This window comes from Anomalospiza imberbis, chromosome 12, assembly GCF_031753505.1.
Source record: "Anomalospiza imberbis isolate Cuckoo-Finch-1a 21T00152 chromosome 12, ASM3175350v1, whole genome shotgun sequence".
NCBI classification, from domain to species: domain Eukaryota; kingdom Metazoa; phylum Chordata; class Aves; order Passeriformes; family Viduidae; genus Anomalospiza; species Anomalospiza imberbis.
The window spans coordinates 19,216,178-19,229,840 of NC_089692.1; the positions used below are offsets into that span (position 1 = coordinate 19,216,178).

The 13,663-nt window shown below is 56.9% G+C and overlaps 1 protein-coding gene across 1 annotated transcript in view; it reads left to right on the forward strand.

Annotated features, from left to right (window-relative positions):
* The window catches only part of JPH3 (junctophilin 3), a 55,198-nt gene that overhangs the window by 33,118 nt on the left and 8,417 nt on the right, over positions 1-13,663 (forward strand). Inside the window, exons 3-4 of the mRNA XM_068203170.1 lie at positions 4,032-4,156; positions 10,381-11,300. Coding sequence (XP_068059271.1) covers positions 4,032-4,156; positions 10,381-11,300 — 1,045 coding nt within the window. The remainder of the gene's footprint in view (positions 1-4,031; positions 4,157-10,380; positions 11,301-13,663) is intronic.

A 13,663-nucleotide genomic window follows, 5' to 3' on the forward strand; every position in this document is an offset into this window, starting at 1 on the left:
ATCCAGTGTGTCCCCTCTGCTCCAGGGAATCCAGTGTGTCCCAGTGCTCCAGGGAATCCAGTGTGTCCCATCTTCTCCAGGGAATCCAGTGTGTCCCTTGTGCTCCAGGGAATCCAGTGTGTCCCTCTGCTCCAGGGAATCCAGTGTGTCCCAGTGCTCCAGGGAATCCAGTGTGTCCCTTGTGCTCCAGGGAATCCAGTGTGTCCCTCTGCTCCGGGGAATCCAGTGTGTCCCTTGTGCTCCAGGGAATCCAGTGTGTCCCTCTGCTCCAGGGAATCCAGTGTGTCCCTCTGCTCCGGGGAATCCAGTGTGTCCCTTGTGCTCCAGGGAATCCAGTGTGTCCCTCTGCTCCGGGGAATCCAGTGTGTCCCTCTGCTCCGGGGAATCCAGTGTGTCCCTTGTGCTCCAGGGAATCCAGTGTGTCCCTTGTGCTCCGGGAATCCAGTGTGTCCCAGTGCTCCAGGGAATCCAGTGTGTCCCTTGTGCTCCAGGGAATCCAGTGTGTCCCTCTGCTCCGGGGAATCCAGTGTGTCCCTCTGCTCTGGGGAATCCAGTGTGTCCCTCTGCTCCAGGGAATCCAGTGTGTCCCCTCTGCTCCAGGGAATCCAGTGTGTCCCAGTGCTCCAGGGAATCCAGTGTGTCCCATCTTCTCCAGGGAATCCAGTGTGTCCCTTGTGCTCCAGGGAATCCAGTGTGTCCCTCTGCTCCAGGGAATCCAGTGTGTCCCAGTGCTCCAGGGAATCCAGTGTGTCCCTTGTGCTCCAGGGAATCCAGTGTGTCCCTCTGCTCCGGGGAATCCAGTGTGTCCCTTGTGCTCCAGGGAATCCAGTGTGTCCCTCTGCTCCAGGGAATCCAGTGTGTCCCTCTGCTCCGGGGAATCCAGTGTGTCCCTTGTGCTCCAGGGAATCCAGTGTGTCCCTCTGCTCCGGGGAATCCAGTGTGTCCCTCTGCTCCGGGGAATCCAGTGTGTCCCTTGTGCTCCAGGGAATCCAGTGTGTCCCTCTGCTCCAGGGAATCCAGTGCTTTCCATCCCTCCCCAGGTGTATTTTGGATCAGATGTGGCTTCATTGATGGGATTGATTTTTAACCTTTTCTGAGCCAAAGCCCCAAGTTTTCTCTTTTTTTTTTTAAATTCCCTGCACTTCCTGGGCCGATCCTGGGGGTGATGGGGCGAGCAGACACAGAAGTCTTTGGAGTGAGTTTTCCAGGGCTGGAAATGCATCCACCCCCCAGGGATGGTGATTTTAATCCATTTAGGTTGGATTTTTTTCCTGGAAAGGGTGGCCAGGCACTGGAACTGCCCAGGGAGGGTTGGAGTGCATCTGGAGGTGTCCCAGGAATTCCTGGAGGTGGCACTCAGTGCTCTGGGCTGGGGACAAGGTGGCCATCGGTCACAGGCTGGATTTGGTGATCCTGGAGCTCTTCTCCATCCTCAATGATCCCGTGATTCCATCAAGGGGGTGCCGAGTGCTGCAGGGAGGAGCAGAGTCTGGGCCATCCCAGAAGCCCAGCCCGGGGTGGTGGCTCTGTGTGGGCTCCTCCAGCGTCACCTCCCGCTCTGCCACCACCCCCGAGTGCCCCAGCCCCTGGAATGGCACAGGCTGCTGCTCCAGCCTCCTTCCCCGGCAGGCAGAGAGGGATGAGTGGCTCCAGCCGCCTCTCCAGGGATGGTGTGGGGAACAGAGGGTAATCCTGGCTGCTGAGCGCGGGCCAGGCGCTCGCAGACGCTGCTAATCCTCAGCTGGGGCCAGCAGGGACCTGGGAAAGTGCTGCAGTGAGGCAGGGACAGCCCCAGCCCTGGCAGCTCCCAGGCCAGGGGATAAATGGATGGAGGAGCTTCAAATCCACGCCCCTGAGAAGCTCCCCTGGAAGATGCCAGAGGTTTAAGGAGCTCGGAGAGGCAGAATCTGAATTTTAACCTCTGAATTTTAACCTCCTTCAAATCCACGCCCCTGAGAAGCTCCCCTGGAAGATGCCAGAGGTTTAAGGAGCTCGGAGAGGCAGAATCTGAATTTTAACCTCTGAATTTTAACCTCCTTCAAATCCACGCCCCTGAGAAGCTCCCCTGGAAGATGCCAGAGGTTTAAGGAGCTCGGAGAGGCAGAATCTGAATTTTAACCTCTGAATTTTAACCTCCTTCAAATCCACGCCCCTGAGAAGCTCCCCTGGAAGATGCCAGAGGTTTAAGGAGCTCGGAGAGGCAGAATCTGAATTTTAACCTCCTGGTGTCTCTGATGGTTTAATGCACAGGTTTGATGCCCCAGCATTTCCCACAGAGCATGCTGGTGCCAAAAATGTGGCTGAGAAGAGACCTGGAGAGGGACTTTGACAGGGCATGGAGGGACAGGACAAAGGGGAATGGCTTGAAGCTGGAAAAGGGTGGATTTAGATAGGATATTGGGAAGAGATTCCCAGTATCTGTGAGGGTGGCACAGGGTGCCCAGAGAAGCTGTGGCTGCCCCTGGATCCCTGGAACTGTTCAAGGCCAGGCTGGAATAACCTGGACTAGAGGAAGCTGTCCCTGCCCATGGCAGGGGTTGGAATGAGATGGATTTTAAAGTATTTTCCAACCCAAACCATTCCAGGATTCCATGAAAAACGGGAGCAGCCTGCACCTCCCCTCCCAGCAGTTTGCTGCAGCTCCTCCTTGGGGCATCCCTGCTTTCCTAAACGAGCAGGGCAGGGATACCTGACAGGGAATGGGCTGTGACACCTTTGTCCCCTCCTCTGACCCCACCTGAGTGCTGGGCAGGGAGAGCGCTGGACTCCAGCTGGGTAAAAACCCATTTAAACCTAATTTTTGGGTGCATTAATCACAGAGAACATTCAGGACCTGCGGCAGCATCACCACAGCCCCTCCACCACCTCCAGTAACTCTGGAAAACAGCTCGGATTCGCTCCCAGGGCTACTCCAAAGCAGCCAGTGGCTGGAATAAAGCATTGATTAGAGCAAAGAGACCTGAGCAGTGTCAGGAGTGAACACAGGTGACAGCACAGCCACACTCACACCCTGTTCCCCCAGCCCTGGTGATGCTTCCAAGCAAAGCAGGCACATTCCTGGCCCTGTTTTCCATTTTTAGGAGCCTGTCAGAAATGGCACTCCCTCTCCACGCAGATGTCGAGAAATTAGAGGGAATTCAGAGAGAGGCAGAAAAAAAATGATTAAAGGAGATGGAGGGCCTGATTTTGGAGGGAAAAGAAATCAGTGGAGTTATTTATAACCCTGCCTGCACCGGGGTGGGAGCAGGAATTTTTGAAAGTGCCTGGATGGCTCAGATAAGGGGAAAAAAGGGGCAAAGCATCCGGAGGATGCTCTCAGAGAAGCTGTAAATCCTGAGTGATGGGATGAAATGCCATCCAAAAAAAGCCTTTGGGGAATCATCAGTGAGTGCAGGGGACAGTTGTTGATCCAGAGGGAAAAAGTGCCCTGACCAAAATGTGTGAAGGGATGGTGGAGGCGGCTCCAGAGCCGAACCCCCCGCTCCTACCTCTGCTCCCAGTATTTATTTACATCCAGCATTTTACGCAAAACGTGGGGGTGGGCGTGGAAATGTGGAAATGTGGTAATGTGGAAATGTGGAAATGTGGAAATGTGGAAATGTGGAAATGTGGAAATGTGGAAATGTGGAAATGTGGAAATGTGGAAATGTGGAAATGTCCTTCTTTTTTTTTTTTTTTTTTTTTCATCTCCCCCCAAAAAAATGGGTTTGGTTAAAAAAACAACCAAACCAGCTTTAAATTCAACCCTGGAGGCTCGTGGGAGATGCACGGAGAGGCTGCTGGGACGAGGTGGGAAATGGGATGGAGGGACCCTGGGGGAACAAACCTGAATTTCCTGGGTGATTTCCAGGCTGAGGAGCAGCTCACGAAGGTGTTGGAAAATCCCCCATTCCCCAGCCATCCCCAAGCTCTGCTGGCAGCTCCTCCCTCACAGCCAAAGGGTTTCGGAGGAATCTGTGGGGGAAATGTGGGGTTTCCCGTGGCAGGGAGGAGCTGCCTAACGGGGTGCTGGTGTCTCTGTTGCCTTGCAGGACCTCTCACTCCAGGGCCAAGGCGGAGGCGGCCGTGACGGCGGCGCAGAAAGCGCAGGAGGAAGCGCGGATCGCCAGGATCACTGCCAAAGAGTTCTCGCCTTCCTTCCAGCACAGGGAGAACGGTCAGTCCCTGCCAGGCCCTGCCCTCGGAGCCCCAAACCCCCCAAATTCCCCTGGCTGGAGGCTCAGCCTGTGCCCGCAGCTCCCGATCCCCACCGGAGCTGCTGGAGGGGGAAAACTCCGTTGAACACCAGGTTTTGGGAGATTTAGGGCAGGGCTGTCAATATCCAACAGTTCCACCTTGGTCAGGGCTTTTTGCCTGGTATTTCCTGTTTTCCCCCAATTTTTTAGTTCAAAGCCCTTGGGGGTTGCACAGAAAGAGCCCAACAAGGGCTCTGGATGCAAACACCGATGATCCCAGAGGTCACCACTGACTTTACACCCATGGCATGGGCAGTTCCTGATTGCTTTGGGAAGTTTGGACCCGGTGGGACCTGACCCTTCCCTTGGGCATGCAAATCAGTCACTGAGAAAATCCACATTTGATCCTTTCCTTTCCTTTCCTTTCCTTTCCTTTCCTTTCCTTTCCTTTCCTTTCCTTTCCTTTCCTTTCCTTTCCTTTCCTTTCCTTTCCCTTTCCCTTTCCCTTTCCCTTTCCCTTTCCCTTTCCCTTTCCCTTTCCCTCCTTTCCTTCCTTCCCTCTCTCATTTTCACCATTCCTCCTCGGTTTCTCACCTTTTTCCCCATTTTCACCATTCCTCCTTGGTTTCTCACCTTTTTCCCCATTTTCACCATTCCTCCTTGGTTTCTCACCTTTTTCCCCATTTTCACCATTCCTCCTCGGTTTCTCACCTTTTTCCCCATTTTCACCATTCCTCCTTGGTTTCTCACCTTTTTCCCCATTTTCACCACTCCTCCTTGGTTTCTCACCTTTTTCCTCACCAAAGGCTCGGGGAGGACGGAGCCGAAGCCAAGCTGGGGTCGGGCCGGGCTCTGCAGCCGAGTGGGACGCTCCAAGTCCCCCCAGCAATAATGAACATCCCAATTAATGTGTGGCTGGGTTTATTGGGAAGTTTTCCAGCCCCGAGCCCTGCTCGGGAGGCGGCTGTCATTGTTCTCCCCCTCGCAGCTCAGCGAGGATTACTCACTCGCCGTAACTGCTCCAGGGGCTGCTGCTCGGGGACAAGGGGCCATCGGCTCTGCTGGCCCAGCCCGGCCCGGTGCTCGCCTCTCCGAGCTGCGGGGGCATCCCATGGCTCAGCTTTGGGGGCTGCAGCAGCCTGAGCCGGGGCACATCCCGAGCCAGGGCCGCTCCGAGCATCCCCCGCGTCCCCCGCACCGCCCGGAGGCGCAGCCTTGCCCCGGAGGCGCCCATCCCTCCTCTGCCCGCGGCAGATCTGAGCTTTCTCGCAGGGCTGCGTTCTCCCAAGGGCTTCTCCAGCCCTGAGATGTTCCTCATCTCCATTTCCTCCTGCCAGGAGACTTTGCTGGTTTAAATCACCTCCTCGAAAGATATTTTTAGGCAATGCATTTTTTACTAGCTCCTGGACGGGGCCGTGGCGCTTGACTCGTGCTGGGGTTTGTGTGGTCGGAGCTCTGTCTGGGGGGTTGTGTGAGCCGCGGGAGGGGAGGGGAGGGGAGGAAGGAAGGCGGTTCCACTTAGAGCGCATTAAAAAACAAACCCAGCATCCCAGCTGGGCCGGGAGAACTGGCAGCGCCTGCGGAGCCGCTCGGGCAGGTCATGGGTGCGAGTGGCTGTGTCACCCCCAGACCCAGGCTGGGGACAGCTGGGGCAGGGATGGGGGAGCTGCCACCCCACTGCGGGCATTGCAGGGGCTCTGCGTGCCCACCTTGCACGGGACCGTGAGTGCAGGGTGTGCCCCCCTTTCACAGGATTGTGGGTGCTGGATGTGCCCTTCCATATTCAGAACTGTGGGTGCTGGATGTGCCCCCCTATCACAGGATTGTGGGTGCTGGATTTGTCACCCTTCTACAGGATTGTGGGTGCTGGATGTGCCCCCTGTCACAGGATTGTGGGTGCTGGACGTGCCCCCCTCATTTAGGGTTGTGGGTGCTGGATGTGTCCCCCTTGTACAGGATTGTGGGTGCTGGATGAACCCCCCCATCACAGGATTGTGGGTGCTGGATGTGCCCCCCTATCACAGGATTGTGGGTGCTGGATTTGTCACCCTTCTACAGGATTGTGGGTGCTGGATGTGCCCCTCATATTCAGAATTGTGGGTACTGGCTGTGCCCCCCTCATTTAGGCTTGTGTGTGCTGGATTTGTCTCCCTTCCACAGGATGTGCCTGATAGGGTGCTCTAAATGCCCTTCCTTGCACGGGATCCTGGGTGCTGGCTGTGCCCCACACATTCAGAATTGTGGGTGCTGGATGTGTTCCCCTTGTTCAGGATCGTGGTGCTGGATTTGTCACCCCTGTACAGGGTTGTGGGTGCTGGATGTGCCCCCCATATTCAGAATTGTGGGTGCTGGATTCGTCTCCTTTTCACAGGATTGTGGGTGCTTGATTTGTCACCCTTGTAAAGGATTTTGGGTGCTGGATTTCTCACCCTTGTACAGGGTTGTGGGTGCTGGATGTGCTCCCCATATTCAGAATTGTGGGTGCTGGCTGTGCCCCTATTATTCAGAATTGTGGGTGCTGGATTTGTCCCCCTTTCACAGGATTGTGGGTGCTGGATCCGTCCCCCTTTCACAGGATTGTGGGTGCTGGATCCATCCCCCTTTCACAGGATTGTGGGTGCTGGATCCGTCCCCCTTTCACAGGATTGTGGGTGCTGGATCCATCCCCCTTTCACAGGATTGTGGGTGCTGGATCCGTCCCCCTTTCACAGGATTGTGGGTGCTGGATGTGCCCCCCTCGTTCGGAATTGTGGGTTCTGAACGTGCCCTCCTCGTTCAGGACCCTGGGTGCTGGCTGTGCTCCCTTGCAGGGTGCTGCAGGTCCCCAGTGTCACCCACGGCGTGCTGTGGTGGGTGCTGAGTGCCACTCACCCCCGGGGTGCTGGCTGTGCTCCCTTTCCATGGGATGCTGGGTGCTGGAGGTGTTCCTGGCAGGGAGGTGGGTGTGGGTACCACCCACCTGGCACAGCGAGTGCTGGGGGTGCTGGGTGCCCCCATCGGAGGGGTCTGTGGGTGCTGTGGGACACCACAGAGGGGTCTGTGCCCACCTCAGCATCAGCCCTGGGCGCCCCAGGGCACCTGCAGCTCCTGGAAGGTAAAAACAAAAACATCCCTGTTTGATATCCTGCATCGCCCTCTCGCCCACGGTTCCCGTGCCCATCAGCCATGGGCATCTCCAGGTGCCCATCAATCCCAATTCCTGCACACAGCAGGATCACCCAGGCTTGGGTGCACCTGCAGAACCGAGTCCCCCCCACCCAGAGGCAGCAGCACACAGAGCCAGAGGCTCCCAAATCCCAAACGTGGCTCCTCAGCTTTGGCTTTGAAGCCTCGGAGGCCGGGCTCGGCTGCCTCCATCCCGCTGGAAATTTGGTGCTCTGCATCCTCCTTCGCTCGCACAACCCTTCTTCCAGGAACATCACGTGCCCCAGCACTAATTTTAGCTCCGGATAATTGTTGCACATCCTCGGGTGCCGAAAGGGCCCCGGTGCATCCGCGGAGTTCATGCGCAAGGAAACGCCTCCATCCCTGCGGGCTGCGGGGCTGGGGGGCAGCAGAGCCCCAGCTGTGCCCCAGCTGTGCCCCAGCACCCCCAGTCCTGCTGCTCCCACAGCCCCAGCCCTCGGGGATTAACCCAGGAAAGGCAGAGCCACCTGCGGATTGCTGCTGGGGAAGGCTGGGGACGAGGGGGATTCGATGGCATCCCCCTGGTGTGGCTGAGGGGGAGCAGCTCTGGGGTTTCTTGTCCCCTCTCTGGGGCTCTGGGAACAGCAGCAGTGGGTGTAGCCAGGCTATGGCTGGTTGTGGGGCTGGACATCAGCTCTGGAGGCCTTGGAGCTGAAGGGAATTCCAGGGAAGCTTGCAACTCCCTGGAATTCCAGCAAAATCTCTGAACTGGGGAGGATAAAGCCCAAAAACCAGGGACACCCCAAACCTTGGGTGAGCCCGCTCCCACAGGTGGCTTCCCAGCTTTCTCACAGGAAATCCTTTATTCCCTCCGTGCCTCAGCTTCCCATTTGGGATCTTGGAAGGTGGATGGGACAGGAATGACTGGAAAACAGCCCCAAAAATTATTGTCTTTTATCCCAGAAACAGATATTCTGCAGGAAAACAGAGAGGTGAGCTCCACCTTTCTCCTTCTCAGCAATTTCCCACCAATACCAGGATTTTTCAGGGGCCTTGGATAAACCCCAGGAGATTCAGTCTCCCATATACAAACAGGGGGAAAATGAAGGCTGGATTATGTGAGTATTGTCCCAAAAACTGGAGTCATTAGGAGACCATTTCCCATAAATTGCTTGGGTAGATTTCCAAGCAGGTTTTTTTTACTATTTTCCTCCCTGCCAGTGGCTCCAGTGGGGACTCCAGCATTCCCTGTGTGTATCCCAACCCTGGCAAGGATGAAGGCACATGCCAGCAGCTCCCCAAAAAGATTTGAGAGAGAAAATTACTCAGCAGAAGTGGAGAGGCCCGAGCAGGCGCTCCCAAGCATTTATTTTTTAAGCGATGGCACGAAAATTGAGCTCTCCCTTTTCAAGACTTGTTTCTTGTCTCACCATAGCAATCACAATTAGATGCATTTCAGGGGCATTAGGCACTTAATATATTTATCAAATTATTCACCTAATTTAGCATGGCTTTAGCTGGGAACAACCGGAGAGAGGGAAAGGAGAATTAACCACTATTAGCTCACTTGAAACGTTTGGTGTTTCACCAGTGATGAACACGTTGGAGGTTTTTGTTCCGTGTTCCTCCAGCAGCAGAAGACATTCAGCCCCTCCTGAAGTGCCCATCCCCAGGGTGCCCCTGTCTGGGAGGTCTCTGAGCTGAAGGAATGAGGAGCCTCCAGTGAGATGAGGAGGTTGGGGGGTGCTCCTGAACAACCAGCCCTGTCCTTCCATCCCATCCTGGGGCTGAGCAGGGAAATCTCCATGTCCTGCTGGGCTGTGTGGGGCAGGAGAGCTCTTGGATATGAGGTTTGTGGGGTTTTTCTTGCACACCTGCCCAGATGTGGCTGTTTCCCTCCTGTACCTGGCAGATGAAAACTGAGGTGGTTCCCATCCAGGAGGGGGGTGAGAGCTGTTGGTGTGGGGTGATCCCAGTGACACCCAGGGTGATCCCAGTGGCACCCAGGGTGGTCCCAGTGGCACCCATCACACTCAGGGTGGTCCCAGTGACACCCAGGGTGATCCTGGTGACACCCAGCACACCCACGGTGGTCCCAGTGACACCCAGGGTGGTCCCAGTGGCACCCATCACACTCAGGGTGGTCCCAGTGACACCCAGGGTGATCCAGGTGACACCCAGGATGGTCCCAGTGGCACCCATCACACTCAGGGTGGTCCCAGTGACACCCAGGGTGATCCTGGTGACACCCAGCACACCCACGGTGGTCCCAGTGACACCCAGGGTGGTCCCAGTGGCACCCATCACACTCAGGGTGGTCCCAGTGACACCCAGGGTGGTCCCAGTGGCACCCATCACACTCAGGGTGGTCCCAGTGACACCCAGGGTGGTCCAAGTGACACCCAGGGTGGTCCCAGTGGCACCCATCACACTCAGGGTGGTCCCAGTGACACCAAGCGTGGTACCAGTGGCACCCATCACACTCAGGGTGGTCCCAGTGACACCCAGGGTGATCCCAGTGACACCCAGGGTGGTCCAAGTGACACCCAGGGTGGTCCCAGTGGCACCCATCACACTCAGGGTGGTCCCAGTGACACTCAGGGTGGTCCCAGTGACACCCAGGGTGATCCTGGTGACACCCAGCACACCCAGGGTGGTCCCAGTGACACCCAGGGTGGTCCCAGTGACACCCAGCACACACAAACACAGAGCACAGGGTGTGCCACCAGCCACCTCACAGATTTCCCTTCCCAAGCTTCCAGACTGGGAACTGGCAGGAAATGTGGTCAGATGGATCCCAAAAAACCACCGGAACCTCTTCCCCACAGCTCTGCATCGCTGGTGGCTTCTCCACACCTCTGGGGTTGGAAAACCATTGCTGTGGCTCTGTAGGGCAGGGCTCAGGGCAGCTTTGGTGTCCCACCAGTGCTGCTGTCCCAATCCCACCCCGCTCCTCCCCACTCCCCAACTCTCTGCTCCCCGTTCCGTGCCACGAAAAACCCGCGGGGCATCCACACACCAGAAATAATCACGTTGCCTTCCCCTCTCCCTTCTCTCCTCTCCACGACCGCTCCCGAAGGGCTCGAATGCCAGCGGCCGAAGCGGCAGAACTCGAGCGATGACATCGAGGTCCTCTCCACCGGGACCCCCCTGCAGCAGGAGAGCCCCGAGCTGTACCGCAAAGGGACCACCCCGTCCGACCTGACCCCCGACGACAGCCCGCTGCAGAGCTTCCCCGCCAGCCCCTGCTCCACGCCGCCCCTCGGCCCCTCCTGCAGGAACAAGAGCGCCCACTTCTCCAGGCAGGTCTCGGTGGACGAAGAGAGGGGCGGTGAGATCCAGATGTTGCTGGAGGGGCGCGGCGGGGATTACCTGCGCCCCAACAGCTGGAGCGAAGAGAAGGTGGGTGGGAGCCGTGCCGGGAGGAGCGGGACGATGCGCAGCGGGCAGCTGGGCTCCACCGCTGGCCCCGAAGACTACAGAGGTCGGAGCGGGGGACACAAACATTCGGCCTCCAACCACAAGCCGAGAGAGAGGTGGACAGATTCCCCAGCCACGGTTTCATGGACTTCCCACCACAGGTCCCACAACCACAGCTCAGGGAGCTCCAAGCTGCTTGAGCTGGACGAGGAGAAGATGAGCAATTACGAGATGGAGATGAAGCCCCTCATGAGGATGGATTCTTATATGCAAGAGATTCACACCCAAAAAAGACACTACAGCAAAGGGGGAGGCTGCAGGAGCGCGGCTGACGAGCACCGCGGGGAAGAGCGGGGCTTCGGGGTTCAGAGACTGAGGTCTAAGTCCCAGAACAAAGAGAATTTCAGGCCAGCTTCCTCTGCCGAGCCCACGGTGCAGAAACTGGAAAACCTGAGATTCGGGGACAAAGCTGAACCTCGGCTACTGAGGTGGGACTTAACCTTCTCCCCGCCACAGAAATCTTTACCTGTTGCACTAGAATCTGAAGAGGACAGTGGGGATGCGCTCAAATCCAGTACGGTGAGTGAGGGGATCGGGTGTGGAATTCTGGCCTGGAAGCCTGGGGCTGTTGCGGGATGGGAGGGAAATTCGGAAAACGTGGATTATCGTGGGTTTGTGCCTTGAATCCCCTCTGCTCCCTTCTCCCATCCTGCTGGACGATGGTGTGGGGTGTTCCCTGCAGGCTGTGCTGGGAGCAGCAGGGTTTTCCCTGGAGGATGGAATTTTGCAGCCCAGCCCCTGGGCCAGCAATAAAAATAAAATTGCTGGGAATTTGGTGGGAAAGCTGCAGGAGCAGGCAGGGCATTGGTGGTGTTCCTTGGGTTATGGTTATGGCCACAGAGCTTCCTGCTGCTCCAGGACAGCTCCTTGTGAGACATCCCACCCTGGGCTCCTCATTTTGTGGGAGACAAGGACTCTTTGGGCATGGAGTGGCTGCTGGGAAGGGCTGGAGGTGTTCAGGAGAGAAGACAGAGTGATCTGAAAAGCTGCTGCAAAGTGGAAGGGAATAATCTGTTCTCCACAAACAGAATTAATGAGTTTAAAGTCAAGGAGGGTGAGCCATTAACCATGGCTAATGAGGTGAGGGCTGTAATGAACTGCCTGGGGATGGGGGGTTTGAGGTTGGACATCACCAGCTCAGACAGGACCTGGACAGAGCTGAAGCTCCTCAGGACAAGGCTGAGCTGTGTGGGTTTTAGGGTTTTTGCAGTCTTGTTTTTCAAGGATTGCTGGATTTCCCATTAGAAGCTTCCTCACTCGTTTCCCCCGTTGGTTGGCATTGACAGGAGAGGTGACGGGGCCTGCTGGGAGCACTGGGCAAGCCACCACTGCCCCAAACTGTCCCTTGTCCCTTGCCCAAACACAGGGCAGGGCTGGAGGTCCCATGAGGACGCCCCAGGCCTACCCAGGAGAAATGGAAAACCTGTCACGCTCAGGAGGTGACATTTCAGCAGGCTGGAGCTAAATCTCCCTGTCAGGGGAGCACAGGATGGTGCCTGGTCACGAAACTGAAATGAATTTGTCAGTCAGGCCGAAAATTCAGGCGAGAGGCATCGAGGTGTGTGAGGTGTGGTGACATTTGCCATGGCTGCAGTGTCCCTGCTCCTCCAGCACCTGCCAGCCGAGCCCAGGGGCAGAGAGAGGAGGGAGCAGTGAAGGATGGATCTGCCCCAGCTTCCTGGCTGGAGCTGTGGGTAAATCCTGCCCACAACAGCCTGGGATGCAGGAAGGATGGATCTGCCCCTGCTGGAGCTGTGGGTAAATCCTGCCCACAACAGCCTGGGATGCAGGAAGGATGGATCTGCCCCTGCTGGAGCTGTGGATAAATCCCCCCCCAGAGCAGCCTGGGATGCAGGAAGGATGGATCTGCCCCTGCTGGAGCTGTGGATAAATCCCCTCCAGAGCAGCCTGGGATGCAGGAAGGATGGATCTGCCCCAGTTTCCCTGCTGATAAATCCCTCCAGCAGCCCTGGAGCTCTCTGTCTCCCCATCCCCGGGCTCAGGCTCAGCAGCTCCCACCCGGCACCGAGGGGGAGCTGAGGGCTCCACAGGACACACTCTGCAGCCCTGGAAAACCAGAGCCTCGCAGGCTGTCCTTGCCTGCCTGGGAAGCCCTGGAGACATGACAGGCAGCATGAGGAGCCTGACAGGCTCCCAGAGGGGAAGAGCAGCGGCAGTAATTGCACAGACACAGCCCTGGCAAGGCCGTGGGACGCGCAGATGTTCCAGCACCTTTGACAACACGTCCTGGGAGACACAGGGCCCACAGGAGGGATGAAACCACATCTTCTCGCTCGCTGAGAGCCACGTGATTTTGGGGAGATCACTGGCACAAGCAGCCCTGGGCTGTCTCCCCACCCAGCCCATCAGATGTGCTCCCACCTCGGCGCTGTCACAATAAACCTCCCTCCGCATGGCTGGAGGCAAACTGCCACCAACACATTGCTGGCCATTCCCAGTGAGTCCTGGCCACCAAGGAAGGGCCCAGCCTGCATGGGGAAGTGCATGGAAAAGCCATTGGGATGCACATCCTACTTTGGAAGTGCTGGAGCTGCGGAGCAGCATGTTCAGTTTTCTCACATTCATAACCGAGGGTGGAACAGATGGCGAAGGTTTGGGAGGAAGCTAATGTAATACAGAGGAAGAGATAATATGTGGATTTAAATAACCCACAATGCCAGCAACAATTTGTTCTAGCAGGAATTGCACGGTGCTAGCAGGGTTTTGTTCCAGTGGCCTGGCAGGGAGGGGATGGCTGGGCAGGAGCAGGGGAAGGTGTAGGGGAGGAATGGGAGGTGCAGAGATCTGTGCTCCAACCTCCTGCCCAAACCCGTGACCTCACCTGCACCTGCCATCAGAAGCACTTCAGACTTCAGGGAGTG